This window comes from Castor canadensis, chromosome 2, assembly GCF_047511655.1.
Source record: "Castor canadensis chromosome 2, mCasCan1.hap1v2, whole genome shotgun sequence".
Classification (NCBI taxonomy): Eukaryota; Metazoa; Chordata; class Mammalia; order Rodentia; family Castoridae; genus Castor; species Castor canadensis.
Window position 1 is genome coordinate 108,452,715 of NC_133387.1, and position 18,176 is coordinate 108,470,890.

The 18,176-nt window shown below is 42.2% G+C and overlaps 2 protein-coding genes across 11 annotated transcripts in view; both read left to right on the forward strand.

The window, feature by feature from the left end:
* The window catches only part of Grb10 (growth factor receptor bound protein 10), a 170,812-nt gene extending 165,743 nt beyond the window's left edge, over positions 1–5,069 (forward strand). For all 10 annotated transcript variants that reach the window (XM_020185877.2, XM_020185876.2, XM_020185880.2 and 7 more), the window contains 2 exons: positions 503–596; positions 2,002–5,069. In XM_020185877.2, coding sequence (XP_020041466.2) covers positions 503–596; positions 2,002–2,148 — 241 coding nt within the window. In that variant the 3' untranslated portion in view covers positions 2,149–5,069. The remainder of the gene's footprint in view (positions 1–502; positions 597–2,001) is intronic.
* A 10,494-nt stretch (positions 5,070–15,563) lies between these two features.
* Ddc (dopa decarboxylase) overlaps positions 15,564–18,176 on the forward strand; it is a 104,344-nt gene continuing 101,731 nt past the window's right edge. The window contains exon 1 of the mRNA XM_074065502.1: positions 15,564–15,702. The gene's annotated coding sequence lies outside the window, so the exon portion shown is untranslated. The remainder of the gene's footprint in view (positions 15,703–18,176) is intronic.

Below are 18,176 nucleotides of genomic sequence, written 5' to 3' on the forward strand. Positions count from 1 at the left end.
TCTCCTTAGTCAACAGTCACTGTTGTCATTGACAGCTGGTGATTTCCTGATCCATTAGTCCTGTTTTTTTGTCACTAGCATTCTCCTCTAAGGACATGCTTTTTTTCTCCTTACAAATTTATTTATTTCAGATAGCTGTGTGAATTTGTGGATTCCTGTTCTATGTGTTTTAAGCCATTGCTTCTGTGATTTGTTTTGGGGGATCACAGGTCGTTTGACCTGCCCATCATTCTTTGAGTACTTCTTGACTTTCTTCTACAGAACTGTCCAGCTTCTCCTATAGTGTCCCTACCTAAGCCCTGGCATTTACTGTGTCCTCAGGGTTCCTGGTTCCTTTCAATGAAGAATGACATTTTGACCAGGTACTGAGTAATATTGCCACTCAGACGCCAAAGCACCAAGGTGTCATCAGTTCACCTTGTGAGATAGGCTAGTGTGTGTGTGTAATGACTCTTGGATTTTAAAAGTTCTTAACAGTCCATCGTGGGGTTTTCCTTCCCAGGCTCTTCCTCCTCCGTGACAGCCAGAGTAATCCAAAGGCATTTGTACTCACACTGTGTCATCACCAGAAAATTAAAAATTTCCAGATCTTACCTGTAAGTATTGATATTTTCAATATCTCTCCTTACTTCTGGATGTTCTGGTTTCATTCCTAATGCGGTTTTCAAGTCAGAAAGTAGCAAGACTTTAGAAGGGCATACAGCCGTTTCCAGCCCACAGGTAAGCAATTTCAAGAGTTTCTGTGAGGGTTGGTTGGTTGAACTTAACACAGTGTTTTCCCTAGAAGAGATGCTGAAGGTGGTGCTATCATGGGAAGCTTCCCACTCACCTTTCAGCTCACAGGTATAACTGCACTGCCACCTAACTAGGAGTATCGAGGTCAGAGGGTGGGAGGATGTGGAGGGTGACTACTGCTGAGAGACACCGCTATGATGAAACGGGAACCGTGTAGCTTGTGTGATCTTGGCCCCTTACAACTAAAGAATTGTCTAGTTCAAGCTGGTATGCACCTGCGTTACTCCAGAAAATTACTGTTAAAAAAAAAAATCACCACTGGCCAAGTAGCCCCTCCAGAGAGAATTGTACCCCTTATGGCACCTGGTCATTGACTCAGAAAACAAGTTCTAGTGGTGAACGGTTCTGCCTCATCATTACAGAATCCATCCCCAATACCGATTTTTTTTTTTAAAGCGAATACATTATTGATAGACTGCCCAATATATAGTTTCACCCTCGTTGTAGTGTGCCAAGGTTCAAATTCCGCTTCATGGTTAAGGTATAATGTCACCTGCCTCCAGAGTTTAGTGGAGCATGGGGGGTAATGGTAAAATTAATATCAAATGGGTTAAATTATTGATAGATTCTGCAGATTTAGATAACTGTCATGATATGTTTCCTATGGGACCTAAACTCAGGAAATATTCTGCCAGAAAAAGGCAGCCAGCTGGCCTCCTTTTTGAGACTCATTCTGCCCACAAATACAACAAAAGTCATGTCTTTGACCTGGGGTTTTCCCACCATACTTGACTCCCAAAACTTGTGACTTCAGTCTCAAGAATCACATGAGGAGTGGAAGCTACAGGGTAGTGAGAGATGAGGAGGGTGTCTGGCTAAGATTTGTGAACCTGCCCCCCATGGCCCTCTTCTTTCTGCTAAGTCCTGACATACCCACTTTTCAGATAAGGAAGATGAGTGCTTCCTTCCCTATACTTGGGGGAAGGAACAGAACCTTGGGTTGGGCTCTGGCTTCCCAGGTTCCCCCAAACACTATATGCAAATGCAGAATTACCATTCTAAAGGACTTGCCCAGCGATGTGGCACCATTCAGCAGAGACACCCCACTCCCCGACCTTCCTACCCCTGTGTTTTCTGGCCTACTGTGAATCCCTCAGGAACCAAACTGTGACCAAAGATGCTATTGCCCAAGACCTGCCCCCTGCCCCCAGCTGCTTCATGAAGTGGTTTCCTCTAATTTGGCAAGTGTTTTTTGTGTCTCTCCAGTGCGAGGACGATGGACAGACGTTTTTCAGCCTGGACGACGGGAACACCAAGTTCTCTGACCTGATCCAGCTGGTTGACTTTTACCAGCTCAACAAAGGAGTCCTGCCTTGCAAACTGAAGCACCACTGCACCCGAGTGGCCTTATGACCTCACAGGTCCTCTCGGTTGAGGCTGGAGGAAGCGAACACTGGAATGAAGACAAGAACACACATCTATTCCGCACCCTGGGACTCAGAAACATGGGTTCATTTGGTGCCAACCGACCAAGATCGACTAGTTTGTTGGACTTTGTGATGATTTGCTGCTGTGTATTCCAAAAAGATCACCTCCCTCTGCATCAGCCAAATTAGGGAGGGATGAGAGATCGGCACAAGTGTGAGAATAAACTGGAATGACCATCTTGGCTAGGCCACTTAACTTACGAATGAGAACCGGAGAGAAGTGATTTCGAAGTGAACTCTTGCCCTGGAATAATCTTGACAATTAAAACTGATATGTTTACTTTTTTTGTATTGATCACTTTTTGCACTCCTCCTTCGTTATCAATATTGTATTTCAGCCTGTGGTAGGTGGGGTTGTGGCTTTGCAACTTTTAATGAGACAGAAAAAGTTTGGAATTGGCAGACTTCAGCCAAAAAAAAAAAAGTGGGTTCCCAAAGGTTTTTTCCAAGGGTACCCCGTACCTGCTGAGGTTGCCACAGTGTGGATTTGGCTACCAAATTATAGACCACCCCCAGCCCTTCCCAGTATACTTGAAAAGCTTTTTTTTTAAAAAAAATTAAATAAAAGGTGTCAACTGTGGTCAGCATCTGACACGTTTTGCAGACTCAGGCTCCCACAGTCTGTCAATCATGGCTCTAGCACAGGTATCTGGTCCTTTAGTTATTAGTGTGTCTAGTGCAGGGGGCTTTATTACTTGGGAAAATTCACTGTTCCCCAGCAAATACCACATGGCTGAATGGCTGATTGACCTTGCCTCTAGACTGGTATAAGCCAGACACCTCGGGACACTCTTGTGCCCACCATCCACAGACAGTGGATGCCATGTTGTCTACTGGGCACCCTCAGCCTAGCATTTCCACAGCCACAGCTGTGCTAGAATGACCCCTGCCTTACCCTCTGCAGTGGCCTGAGCCATTTCATGACTGATCTCCCTCGAGGAATTAGTGGATCTAAAAAGAAAATGGCACCTGCCTGGCTTTGTGTCACTGTGGGTTTCCATGGTGGTAAAGACAAGGAAACACTGCAGAGGCCAGTATTTACAGGTCCTTGTTTGACAACCTCCAGTGTCCTGCTGAAACCTCCATAAGCCAGCAGATGGAAGGTGTCCAGCAGCAGCATCTCTGCTGGCCCTGGTTATGGACACTGGGGAGTTTAATGATGTGACATTTGCATCCCGCTCTGGGAAATGAATCAGACGCTGGCTTGAGTTGTCACTGGGTCCCGTGGCCCCACGGTGGACCCTTTGCTGTGTGCCCTTAGTTGTCAGGCATGAGGGTGGCCATTATCTTAAGGCTTGACCCTTGCAATGCAGACAGCACTTGCTTGACAAGTATACAGATGACTGTGGCGAGCAAAAGGCTTTTCCTTTCCGACACAGCACCTGACTGTCCCCCTTGAACCTGGGCTAGCCACTGGATTGTCCGAATGCAGCCCGCTGAAGTGCTCCCTAAGAAACTGGGAGGGACACATGCGTAGTTCAAGACAGATGTGTGATACACTTCAGTAAGGCCGATGAGCCTCAAGTGAGTCTATGGTATAGAAACACTGTATTTTAGTTTACAGACTACACTCTGGTTGTTTTCCATGAAATACCTACTTCCACAAATGAAGAGTTTTTTTTGTTTTGTTTTGTTTTTAGTAAAAACATGTTCTTGACCATAAATGCATCTTTTTCTCTCCCGGCCAGTTTAATCAATCAAGCCATTGACAGTAAGGTTAATTCTCAAGTTCATGTCTGGCAGCACGCTTCACCGGTCTTCGCATTAGGGATGGATACTTCATTTTTACCATTATACCTTTTTTCTCTTTACTGGTTTTAGGTAACACCTTTCAAAAGAGAAGGAGAAAAAAAAAAAGCAACAATCCTAAGATTTCTTTTTTGTTTCTGTAGACCAGTTCCCACAGTGCACCCCTCTCTCACGGCTCTGCAGTAGACAGCTAGGATGTGCAGTATTTCATATTTATAAGTATGCATTTTATTTAAGAGGAGAATAAAAAGGCTTGACTGATTCACAATTTTGTATGTAGCTGGTTTGACGTAGTCTTTTGTATTTCCCAAGCCGAAGTGGATTGTTGGAGTCTGTAACCCTCCTTCCTGCAGGAAGCTGGGAATTCCATCTGAAACAGCAAAGTCCCTGGGACAGTTGGCATCCAGCCCCCTTCCAGGGACTGAAGGACATTTGACTTTTATTTTTGTATTTAATTGACGTGAATGTAAAGAGGACAGCTCAGGGTTGTTTTGGAGCCTGTTGACTTTTTAATCTCTGCCTGTGATTTTTCTTTTCTAAACGAAAACTCCATGTAGCAACCTGGATTAAGTCGAGAAGGAGAAAAAAAAAACACACACATACACACACACACACACAAAAAAAAAAAAAACCACACACACACACACACAAAAAAAACGCCAAATGTTTTGGGTAGTAGAGTTTAATAGGTAAGCTCTGTTACATTAGGTGTTAGATTTCCAGAATGTGTTTTTTTGTTTGCTAAACCTTGAAGAAACATGTGCCTCTGCTTAGATGTTTTGTCTTCTTTCTGCATTTAATACCTGACAATTTGATCGATCTGCACCTTCTGGGGGCGGGACTAGCTTATCGTAGATTTGTGATGTCGTAGTGCAAGCCGCAGTGACTGTAATCTGGCCTGGCATGTAACCGTTTCCAGGGAATGCAGAAGGTGTTAATTAAGAGACAAAGCCTTTAGCCACGTGCTCTGCTTCATTCTGTACATAGCTCTTTGGCTCGTGAACCTAATTGTAAACTTTCAGGTATTTTTGTACAAATAAGGGACTGATGTTCTGTTTCTTGTAACTAGAAATAAACATTAATACAGTGTTCTTCATTTTCCTTTGCTCATTATGTCTGTGTCTGTATTGCAAAACACCCTGGCTGATTGTCCACTAAAAAAAAAAAAAAAAAAAAAACTTTGAAAATGACATACACTACTTAAGGCACACTTCTCCCACGACATACGCAGAAAATTGGGAGGTTTGGGGGCTATGTCATGAGCAAGCTTGGTGGGCTCTGGTGAAAGGTATGACCAGCTCGCTCACACCAGGGCAATTTCATTCACCTTCTTTCTCCCCAAAGAATCAGACCTCAGATGGTATCAGAGTCACTTATCCACAAAGGTTTAGCAAAGACTTCCAAACTCTCAAAGCAATCACATTTGGCATGCCCAGTAACTTTTTCCACTTCAGTGGGATACTTAAAATGCCAAATTGGGTTTTCTACTCAAGGAAGAAATCTGGCCAGGTGCCGGTGGCTCACGCCTGTAATCCTAGCTAGTTGGGAGGAAGAGATCCGGAGGATCAAAATCAGCCTGAGCAAATGATTCATGAGACCCTATCTTAAAAATACCCAGCACAAAATAAAAGGGCTGGCAGAGTGATTCAATGGTGGAGTGCCTGCCTAGCAAGCGCAAAGCCCTGAGTTCAAACCCCAGTACCACCAAAAAAAAAAAAATCTGCAGGAAGAGTAAGAGAATGAATGCCCTGTGTTGCTGCCCAGGTCTTCACCTTAGTGGGGGTTGGGGGGGGGATGACCCTGCAATAACTTTGAATTACCACCCCATTCCTCCCAGGCAGCACACCAGCCCGCCTACCACAGCAGGACGCCTATGGTGTTTGGAATACTCCTTCCTGTCTTTAATTTTTAAAACATAAATCCTTGGTTTCTGTAATTCTCCCCAAAAAGACAGCCCTTAAAAACCAATATTATCATACCCCTCTCCTCTGGAGCAAGCAGTCCATTGTGCTGTGACAAGCACAGCCAGGATGGTGAGGCACCACTGGACCAGAGGCTCAAATATCAAGTTGGAGGCTCAGTCCAAATGAGATGACACAAGCAGCCACATAGAACGAAAAGGGAAGGAAACGACTCAGCATAACTTGAACTCTGATCTGGCTTCCTTGATTCCAGTCTTAATTGATGTTTAAGACCTATTTTGAGTGCTTAGTATAATGGGGATTCTTAAAATTTTTTATTAAGATATATTCATTGTTTGGAGTGGGGAGGGGGATTCATTGTGACAATTCCAAATAGCCTTACATTGTACATTGGTTAGATCACCCCACTGTCTTTCCCCCTTGGCCCCCTCCCCGCCCCGCTTAAAACAATTGCAAGAGGTTTCTTTGTTCTATTTCATGGAAGTATATGAAGGCCATCCACCATAATCACCTTAATCTCCTTCATTCACCTGTCCCCTCCCACAAATACCTCCCCCCACACACTGTACCTATTCTACAGTCCTGTTTTTCATTATTAATATTTAAGTTAATGTTCAAAGGGGTTTTTCAATGTGTTCCCACTGTGAGTCTACTTTACTTTGCTTAGTTCAACCCCTTCCACTGCTCTCCCTTACCCCTTCCCTCCTAATCCCTATTATTCAACAGGTTTCAATACACATCCTTATAACCTCTACCTGCACAGATGTAATGTATTTCAATACTGTTGATGCTCTCCCATTCTCTTTTCCATTCCCTCCTTCCCCAAATTCCATAGAGCAGTTCCACTATTACAAACATGTTCTACATCTGAGTTTGTATATGATCATGCTTGTTTTTGTATATATGTTTATCTTTGGGTTTATATTCCACATATGAGAGAAAACATGCAGCCTTTGTCTTTCTGAACCTGACTTACTTCACTTAACATGATGTCCTCCAATTGCATCCATTCACTTTCAAACCACATGGTGTCAAATGTGCTTTGTTAAGTGTAAAATAGCCTATGCCTGAATAAACTCATTCATTTTGGCAGCTAAATCCCATTCATAAGAAGGGCAAAAAGCAAAAGTGAAAAATCCACCTGAGGCAAAGTTGGGTTTCACCTGTAATAGAGCAGGTAGGGCTGGTCACCGGCCTCTGATCCAGCAGAGGAAGAGACAAAGGGACCCATGGCTGCAGATCTCAGCTCAGCCAGCAGAGGGCACTTCAAGATAAATGGCATACCTTAAGGGGCAGATAAGGACCCTTTGGGAAAGCAGGGAGAAAAGGCACAGGGTTGACATTGATAGATTGCTGTCATTTTTTTCTTCTGGGACACACTGTGCATCTTCAATCTGTTGCTGCATCAATGTCCTGTTTGATTTCTGGGAATGTTTCATGAATTTCATCTGAATAGATTTTTAGTCTTTTTCTTAAAGACAGTCAGAGCTGTGTGACTTGAGCTATATACTCTGAATTCTCAGACCTCTGCTTTGTGACATGATTTTTGTTTGTTTGTTTGAAGCTCTATTATATTTAGTTTCAGTCTTAATCTACTCATGGCAATGCCCTCTAGTGAATGCTCTCTGTTACTGCATTTGCTTCTTCCCATTCCTCTGCCCTTTAAGGTAAGACAGCTAGCTTCCTTGAAGTCAGTGCTGGTTCTTTGAAGCAGGTGTGCTCTTCATGGGTTAGCCATTATCAAAAGTCTGTGTGGAAGAGGACAAGGGCTGTGTTTGATAGTAGCAGGACAAAAAATAAATAAGCAAACACTATGGCAAAGGGTTGTGTGTGGAAATTTCAGGAACCGGACAGCAGAATTCATTACAAGTGATCATCTCCCTGCCCATGGGCACACTCACCTGCACATGGTTCCCCTGGAATGATATCTGATACATTTGCAATAGAACTTTTTAAAACTAGGTTAGTCTATTGCAAATTCATCAGATGTCATTTTGGATAACTAGGCAGCTTTGTCCTTTGAAATAAACATTATGGCCACTTCTCTTAGAAATAAAAGGCTCTATTGTTACTACAGTCAGTCACTGTTTTCTGGCAGTGTAGTTAACTAGCCATGGATTGGAAATACTACGTTGTTGCCAGTGTGTACTGCGTAGACAGGCCTTTGGTGGCTGTATCTATACTGAATGCGTATATACACACACATTATTCCCTAAACAATCGTGTAACAAATGTTCACATAGTATTTGCATTATTTACTTATACTTAATATAATTATTATATATTAATTATTATTAATAATTAATTATAATTAATATAATTAATTAATTATATAATTTAATTATAATTTATTATATTATATTAATTATACTTAATATAATTATTACTTATATTAGGTATAAGTAATCTAGAAATGATTTAAAGAATATAAGATAGGTGCACAGACCATATTCAAATGTAAGGGAATTGTGCGTCCATACATTTTTCTATCTATAGATCTTGCAACCAATCCTACACATATCCAGGGAGAACTCAGTGCGCTCTCGCCTACCTTCAGGCATCTAGGAGAGCTGTAGAGTAAAATGCTAATGGGAGTGCAACAGTGAGCACTGGGAGGGGTGTAATGGATGAATGTGAAGATGATGTGACCACAGGTGGCCTTAGCCCATGTGTGTTCTGTCCAATAGTACACCACTGATCTACATGACTATTCGAATTTAAATGTTAGTTAATTATAAAATAAAAGGGACAGGCAGGGTGGCACACACCTGTAATCTCAGCCCTCAACCAGGAGGTAGAGGCAGGAGGATTGCAAGTCCGAGGCCAATGTGGACTATATAGTGAGTTCTAGGCCAGCGTGAACAACTTAGTAAGACCTGTGTTAAAAAAAAATAACTGAAAATAAAATGGAAGGAAAGCTTTTGTCCCTAGGTGGTCTGGGCCACATTTCAAGTTCTCAGTGGCCACTTGTGGAAAGATGGAGAATGTGTTCATTGTCACAGAAAGTTTTCTTGCATGCCCGGGTTTAGGGGAAGCCTACGTCACAGAGGTAAAAACTGGCTGAGAATGAGGACTAATTCAGTTGAGAATGAGTCTCTGTCTAGTCGATAGTCTGTGCTGGGATATCTTGACTCAAGGCTGAGGTTCCCTCCACTTGGGTAGCACCTGTCCTATCCTGCAAGCAAGATGCACCTGGCCAAGTAAGGCAACATCACAACACAATGATCAGGCTACTGTCTTTGTCACCTTTGGCCAGCTTCACCTTCCAATGTGACTGAATGCCAGTTGCTTCAGAGTAGACATATGTTGTATACAAAACCCAACTATGTCATCTTGGCCCTCACCTCCCTGACCTCCTATAAGAAAACATGCTTCCCAACTGGACAGTAACCTTGTTAAGAAGCAAATGTGAGCCAGAGATCAAATGCTGTATTTCCCAAAGTGGTTGCAACTACTGGGAGTATCTACCCAGACCATGTGTAATTTTATTGTTTAAATATAAAGCACATTGACTCATAGGAGACCCTTCAGTGTAAGCAGAAACTTCATCTGCTGTCCATCTGAAAGAGTAACTTCCCCTTGTACTGCAGGGGCATTAGTTGGTTGTGCAGGTTTTCTCAAAGGAAGGTTTTATCCTAGGCAATTGAATTTAAAACGGGGATCATAGAGGACAGGTGCAGTGGCTCATGTCTGTAATCTCAGTTATTCGGGAAGCAGAGACAGGAGAATCATGGTTCAAGGCCAACCTAGGTTTAAAAAAAGCAAACTCCTGTCTCAAAGAACAAGCTGAACACAGGGGTGCACACTTATAACCCCAGCTACACAGGAAGATTGTGGTCTGAAGCCAGCCCAGGCAAAAAAGCACTAGACCCTGCTTGAAAAAAATAATAAACTAAAGCAAAAAGGAGGTGTGGCTCAAGTGGTAGGGTTCAAAACCCAGTCCTGCCAAGAAATAGAATAAAATAAAATGGATCATGGGGCTGGGGTTTAGCTCAGCAGTAGACTATTTGCCTAGCATGGTTGAGGCCCTGGGTTCCATTTCCAGCACTGCTAAGTGAATAAATAAATAAAATAAGATGAGTTCACAACTCATCTTGGCAGAATGTGCTGATAATTCTATTTGTTAGTCAAGGTGAACCACTATGACAAGGACTCAGTTCAAACATCACCCAGGCATCCAGTTTCAAGTTTGTGCAACTCTTGGAATTTTTTATGATTTTATTAGCATATAATATTTGTACAGGGGGATACATTTTGATATTTATGTATGTGCTTACAATAGATCTTAGATGTACCCCTCCATCATTCTCTCTCTTCGTCCCTCACCCCCTGCTTAGAATAATTTCGACAGGTTTCATTCTTCTATTTTCATATATGGATACAAAAATACATCTACCATATGCACCCTCATTCCCCCTTTCCTTGTGTCTACCCCCTCCCATTGGTACTCACCCCCAGAAAAGATTTATTTTACCCTCCTACCCTTCATTTTTTCAATTAAGTGTGTATTGATAGTTCAAGGGGGTTTCACCTTAAAGTCTATATATATCGTGCGTTTATCAAATTAGCCCTCTCCTCTGTTACTTACTCATTCTCTATCACCATGTTCCCCTGATATTCATCAGCTTACAGTATAGTGCATTATATTATATTCACATACAGATGGGTTGTTTCAATATTTTCCATTCTCTAACATTTTCTTTCTCCTATCTCCTGTAGCCCCTCAGACAGACTCACTAAAATAATTTTGATCTCTCTGTCTATATATATATATTTATGATCATAAGTGTATCTAAATATACATTTAACTTATAGGTCTAGCTTCCACGTAGGAGAGAAAACATACTACCTTTGATTTTTTTAAGCCTGGCTTATGTCTCTTAACATGAAGTTCTGCAGTTCCATCCATTTACCTGAAAGCAGCATAATTTCACTCTTTGTAGCTGTATAAAACTCCATTGTGTATAAATACCACATTTTCTTAATCCATTCTTCAGTTACAGGGCATCTGGGTTGCTTCCAAAGGTTGGCAATTGTAAATAGTGCTACAATAAACATGGGTGTGCACGTGACTCTATCAGATTCTAGAGCACATTCTTTCAAATATATGACTCTTGGCATATTTCAATGGGCAGGGTGAGAATTAACATTTTTTGTTTTGTGCAGACAGTGAAATATTTTTAATATTTTGCTTCTGCACCATTTTAATTTTACATAAAATATGACTATATTATACCATTGTGTTAGTCAGCTTTCCATAACTGTAACAAACTATCAGAGATAATCAACTTAGAAAGAGAAAAAGGATTATTTTGGCTTATAGTTTTGTAGGTTTCAGTTCAGGGTTGAATGGTGCCATTGCTGTTAATTCTGGTTCAAGGGGGGAGAACACATGGTGGAGGAAGCTGTACACCTCATGGTGACCAGGGAGCAAGAAAGAGGGAGGAAGGGGCCAGGGTCCCAATATCTCCTCCAAGGGCACATCCCCAACGACCTAACTTCCTCCCATTAGCCCCACCTCCCAAGAGTTCCACCACCACTCAACAGCACCAAGCTTAGGACCAAACTTTAAACACAAGAGCCTTTTGGGGACATTCCTGACCCAAACTATACCAACTACACTTTATAGGAGGATTAAGGTATTTTCTAGGGTCATTTTGAGCACAGTGGGTTCTTTAGTCAGAGCCATGCTATAAGATTGGACTTCAAGATGCAACAAATTTGCTTTTCCAACACTATCCTTCCAAAGTGTGTACTTGCATTGGGATATGAAGCAGAAACATTCCTGTCCTTACCACTGGGGTTGTGACTCAGTAAAGTAGGAGCTAGAAATGTGCCTTTGTACCAGGCCCCCATGTCATGGTACAGCCCACACAAGGAAAGAGAAGTCTGGAGGTCATCAGAGAACCAGGCTGTGTCATCCCACACCACAATGCTGCAGTGTGACTTCTCCAACACACCTTTGGAAGGATGGATTCCAACCTGCCGTTTCATCAATATCACCTGCGAAGCTCTGTAACTTGCTCTAGGCCTACTCAAAGCCTGTAGAATGAAGACCTTGGTCTTGGCAATAAGATGCATTTCTCAAGACCACACAGGTAGTTGAGATAATCTCCCCCTCATGCTGACCTTCAGTGATTTGTAGTTCATAAATCTGCTTCATTTTAATCCCTCCCCAAACTATGAGATTTGTTAGCTTCTAATTATAGTGGCGTTGGTGGTAAGTAGTAAGAAAGACTGAGAATTAATCCCAATGTGTACCAAGTTGGCATCAAGGAGCACAGTGAAAAAGACCTTTGGAGACCTCTGACCTTGGGTAGGACATAGACACTTCAACCCAGCACTGCCCACTGACAGGCTCCATTACTCCCTAAGGTGCTATCGACAGTGCTCAGGGATGGGGATGGTGACCAAGTGGCCTGTGTGGTTTCATCTCCTACCAAAGCCTGACCATCACCTGCTGCTCACTGAGGCAAAGGAAACCAAGCATACTGGCTTGTTCAAGACTTCACAGCTGCTTCATGGCAAGGCCAGGCCTGGCCTTATTCCTCTCATGCCCTGACCTAGGTTCCTTCCAGTGCCTTCTCCCTGCAGCTGAGGTCTGCACTAAGCCACCATTCACAGGGCCTCATAGGCACATTCAAATTCATGTTGGGCTGGGTGTAGCTCAGTGTTAGAACGTATGCTTAGCCTGTGAGAGGTACCATGTTCGATCCCTAGCACTTACACATTTTTTTTTGGAGAGTACAAATTGACAATGACTCCATCACCAGGTGTCTCAGCAAAGGGGCTGTATGCCACTTTCACTCCCTCCCTGCAACCTGGACACCCCCTCTAGCTGAGTCCCTCCCCTCATTGCAACACGGGGCTCCTAATTCTAGCTTGTTCCACCTCTGAGACCAAGCAACCACAAGGTAGTATGTATGAAATCCAACTGTAAGGCATTAGAGCTTGGTTATGGGAGGGTTGGTTATAACTAATTTAAAGCTAAGTAAGTACTGTAATCCCAACTTCTCAAGAGTCAGACAGGATGATCATGGCTCTAGACTAGCCCCAGAAAAAGTGAGACTCTGACTCAAAAACAAGTTGGGTGTGATGGTGCACACCTATAATCCCAGCTACTTTGGAGGCACAAGTAGGAGGATCACAGACTGAGGCTGGCCCAGAAATGTTAGTGAAAAACAAATTAAAAGCAAAAAGACTGGGACAGGGGCATGTGACTCAGGTGGTAGAATGCTTGCTCAGCAAGTGCAAGTGCAAGAGCCCCAAGTTCAACAACCAGAACCAAAACAAAACAAAATAAGCTAAATAATCAGATTGTTTGGCCTTTGATCAGGTGTTTGAGTGTCTGAGAAAACAGTCAGTACATCCCCAGGCAGGGGACTTGGGTCCTGAGGGCACACCAGGGATGTCCCACCTGCCAAGCTGAGCCCTTGTCACTGCCTGGCTAGAAATAATACGAGAAATGGAAACAGAAAATCCACAGGAGGAAAACAAAGGAACATTTGGATATAATTTTAGTTAAATAAGAAATACCCAAGGAGTAGTTGGTTGTTCATTAATGTTGCCTTCTCTGGCTTTTCGTAGTCATTGTTTAATCTTACCTTTCAGATTTGACAAATTTTGACCCCCTTTCTTTTTCTATGAAGAGACTGTCTCTTTAGAGAGGGTTTTGAAATTTTTCATTACAACCAACAGGAAGAAGCACATTTTTTATTACGATATAGTATGAGCATACATGAACATGACTGAAACAAAAGTTTTACAATATGGTTTATCTATTAGGTGCAATGCTTCCTTTTTTTCAATTTTTATTGTTTTATTTTCTTAATGTTGGTCTCAAAACCTACAAAACTGATTATATAACCCATAAATTGATCTGAGAACAAGAGGACAGAACAGGTTCTGCCTGGAAGTAGGAAAGGGGTATATACATGTGAGTAAATGTAAAAATTATAAAAATTTTAAAAATACAAGAAATACACACACACACACACACACACACACACACACACACTAAATAAGCCATAAATTGACTAAGGCCACTGATTTGGAAAATGCTGAAGTCAGGTAATAAACCCACACAAGTATAGCCAGCTTGTTCTTGACAAAGAAACAAAAGGCAGTACAATGAAGAAGGGACAGTTTTTGCATTAAATGATGCTGGAAAAAAATGGACATCTACATGAAATCAATCAATCTATCTATCTATCAATTAATTATCAGGATCCTGGAGGCTCACACCTGTAATCCTGGCTACTTGGGAGGCTAAAATCAGGAGGATCACAATTTGAGGCCAGCTTAGATACATAGTTTGCAAGAGCCCATATCCAAAAAATAATCACAGCAAAATGGACTCAGATGTGGCTCCTGTGATAGAGCACCTGCTTTGTAAGTGTGAATCCCTGAGCTCAAATCCCAGTTACCCAAACATACAAAACAAAATCAATCAACGTAGACAAGACCTTATGTCCTTCACAAAAAAATTCCAAATGGATCACAGACTTAAAGATAAAATGCAAAACTCTAAGATCCTTGGATATGATACTGACATAGGGTTAGGCTGGGAATTAGGAAACCTGACGGCTGAGAATGTGGTGTGAATATTAATTAAAGAACAAAAATCACATCCTGGCCTGCTGATAATAACAGAGCAACTCCTGACATACAGCAGGGTCTTGTTGACCTACAGCCCATAGAAAATAACACTGTGGTCTGACTGTCCAAGACTCAAAACTTCCCTGCCTGATGTGTGGGAGGAGTTAATGATGCATAATCCAGTTTCCAGGAGTTAATGAAACATAACCCAGTTCCTAGGAATGACTACCCCCGAGCCTACTGACCCCAATAAAGGCTAGAGGTCTTGGGACCCTTGATGCATCCCTCCTCCTTGAGCCTGCCTGCTCACCCCACCTGGAAGAATACTTTCACTTTGCTTTGCATTGATAAACTTGCTCCAGATCAAGTCTGCCTTGTACCTAGTCCTTTAAAGAGCTGCCCAGCACAGTCTCACACCCACTCTGCTCTTTGTCCCCACTGGCTGGAGTTTGCAGCCACTGTGGATCTTCCTGGAAATTATGTTTTATGGTCCAGTAAAACTCTGTCAACCTTGGTTTTTCTAGAAATCTGACAAAATCTCCTTTGGAGTTTTGTTTCATGCATCTCAACTATCACTCCAGTGAATTTGGGGGAAGGATGGGAAAGAGGGTGGGAGGAAAAAAGTGAGGGAGGGAGTGAGGGAGGGAGGAAAGAAGGGAGGGAGGGAGGAAAGGAGGAAGGAAGGAAGGAAGGAAGGAAGGAAGAAAGGAAGGAAGGAAGTTGAGTTTTTTTGATTATCTGGACTTAGAGATCCCAGCCATATTTTCTAAGCATGGAGCTGGGAACTTACAGGCTTGGGTTTGGGGCTGTCTGCAAGGAGCAGGAACTGTCTGTAAGGCTGGCTTTACCTGCCACAGAGCTGAGTTTTTGGGATGACGTAATGAGACTAACAAGTTGAAACTGGGAGTGTTTGGGAAAATGGAGGAGATAGGTGAGGTTGTGAGTTAAGAAAGAGCCAAGCTGCCAGAGATTGGGATAAAATAGACTTGGCAGAACGAGCTTTCTCACCAGCCCAGAGAAGGCCTGCCACTCTAGTCCTCTTGGGATTGCCTTGACCTTTATCACCCTCCGAAATTAATATTTAACCAGCACATAAGGCTATAAGTGCCAGAGAACCAAGGCCTAGCTGCTTCTGCACATTCTATTCAGTCCCCAAAACCGGAGAATCCCAAAAAGGAGAGTGGACCTGTAAGAATTAGAATTCCCAGCAAGTAAGTCTCTGGTTCTATACTTTATTAGATTATAACTGTTGGAAATGGTGCTACTTGTCTGAACTCTCTGATCCACATTACTGAATGTTTACTGAAAGGATAACTCACCTGAAAAATGGAGATTATTATTGACCGATTCCTTTTTAACCTGCAGGCTTAGCAGAGATTTCAGGTCTATGGGTACTGTACACACACACACACACACACACACACACACACACACACACTCCACAATCCCATAAGAGTTACGGGGAATGACTTCATCTCTGTGGTTCAGGAGCAAATGTAGGTGACACTCTACCAAGTACCCCCAGGGTGGTAATGAATGCCTCATTCCCTGGAGCCTCTGTTTTTTCATCTGTAAAATGGGGATTTTAATAGCACCTGCCTGGTCAGGTTCTTGTGAGCATATACGTGGGAGATGATTAGTTAATAAATCTTCCCTTCCCTGAATAACATCTATAGATCTGTGAAGGACTCTCTCCTTTTGACAGATGGTATAGTCTATTTGGAAGTAAATTCACTGTTTACTTAATCAGTGTGATTTGAAGACAACTCAATGACCTTTCTCACCAATTCGAGTGCTGATAACAAGTCCCTTCACAAGACAGAGTCCATGGGGAGAAATTATTGGTCTGTATCAGGTGTGAGTCAATTTCTGAGTGTTCAGGTTATACTGGTCTCATCTGTATCTGTGATCATAGCCCTGTTCAGAAGTGGGCAAACTAAGGCAAAAGAGTTGAGGAAGATGGCATAAAAATCTCACAGCTAATGCAGATGAAATCAGAACTGAAATTGTTCTTACTTAATGTGGCATGTTTTACTCTGTCATTCTGAAAAAGTTGCATTTTTAATCACTTGCTGGATCCCAGACATTATGCTGAATGTGCTTTTTTTTTTTTTTTGGTGGAACTGGGGCCAAGACATTATGCTAGCTTCATGTGAAGATTCATTAGCGCCCCTTGGAGATCAAGGCATCACGTCCAGGAGAGGCAGGACTGTGGGTAGGACAGGGATTGGATGGGGAAATGGGAAATTCCAGGTATGGGCTAGAGCACATCCAGGAGCTGGAAGCACATAGCTAGATGCAGTGTATAAAGTTTTAGGCTTCCAACATGTTGTGTAGGGTCAAGGGCCATCACCTATCAGGGTTGAATTGCCTTCTAGGGAGGCTCCCCCCCTACACACACACACACACGCCCTTGGGGAGCCCATTGGTCCCACTTCTGAGATACTCCAAACAGAGCAAGCTGTGCTCTTGATGACCTGTGAGTCCACAAGGGCCTCTTCCCTGAGGACAAAGCTTTGGATTGCTCTGTAGGTAAAGCAAACCACCTTATTTGTTGGTCCAGGATGACAAGTGCTCAAGTGCTCATCGTATTGCTGGGGGCCAGCCACTCCAGTGTTTAGCGTTGCCCTTTCAGTTTCTCTGAATGGAGGTTCAGGACACAAATGCCACCAAAGGGTTTTTCACTCTGGATGTCCTCTAATGCATGACATTTGGAAACTAGAGAAATGTTGATGCTTCTTAAAATCTAAATAATAAGTTTAGGGCTAAATAACATGTGAAGAAAACAAGTGAAGTTGTAATCAATGCTATCCTGACCTTGAGCTTTACTCTGGCCTCCCAGAGAAGGAGAGAAATTCAAGGACATCCAATACAGGACAACTGAGGAAGAAGAGGAGACTTTTTCACATTTGAATAAGACAATTTGAGCAACCAACTCAGTAATTTAGTGTATTACAATATAAAATAAAAGTTTTACTCCACCAATAACATAATACAATCATAAATACATATAGTCCTTTAGATGTAGAAAGGAAATCTTAGTATATCTATGTAGAGAAAACAACCACTATGCTTTCGTACTGGGAAATTTCAACCCATCTTTACCAACTATAACTGTTCCTGCACCTGTGAACAATTGATTCCAGGACTCCTGTGGATTCAAAAAATCTCTGGGTGCAGAAGTCCCTTCTATCAAATGGCATCATATTTGCATACAACCTGTGTACATTGTCCCGTATGCATTAAATCATTTCTAGATTAGACACTGTAGCTAATACAAAGTAAATGCCAAGTAAATAGCTGTTATGTTCTATTTTATAGGGGTATTGACAAGAAAAGTGACTGTACATGTTCAATAAAGATTCACTTTTCCAAAATATTTTAATCCATGCTTAATCCAATCCACAGATCTGGAATCCACAGATTATAGAGGGCCAAGTGGAGATGGGTCCACCAAACAAAATATTAGTAGAAACAAAATATTAGGTTTTTAAAATTTCAACAACATAATTAACAATCTTTTTTTATTGGCCACATATGGAAATTTGCACCTCATAGTTCTAAAACAGACCATTTCCTTGTGCACTTGAAATGCTAACAAAAAATGAGGAAGTCTGAGACCACACTGCAAGTCTCAACTCCTATCAGATAATTCTTATTGCACCAGTGTGTTCTCTGAGCACTT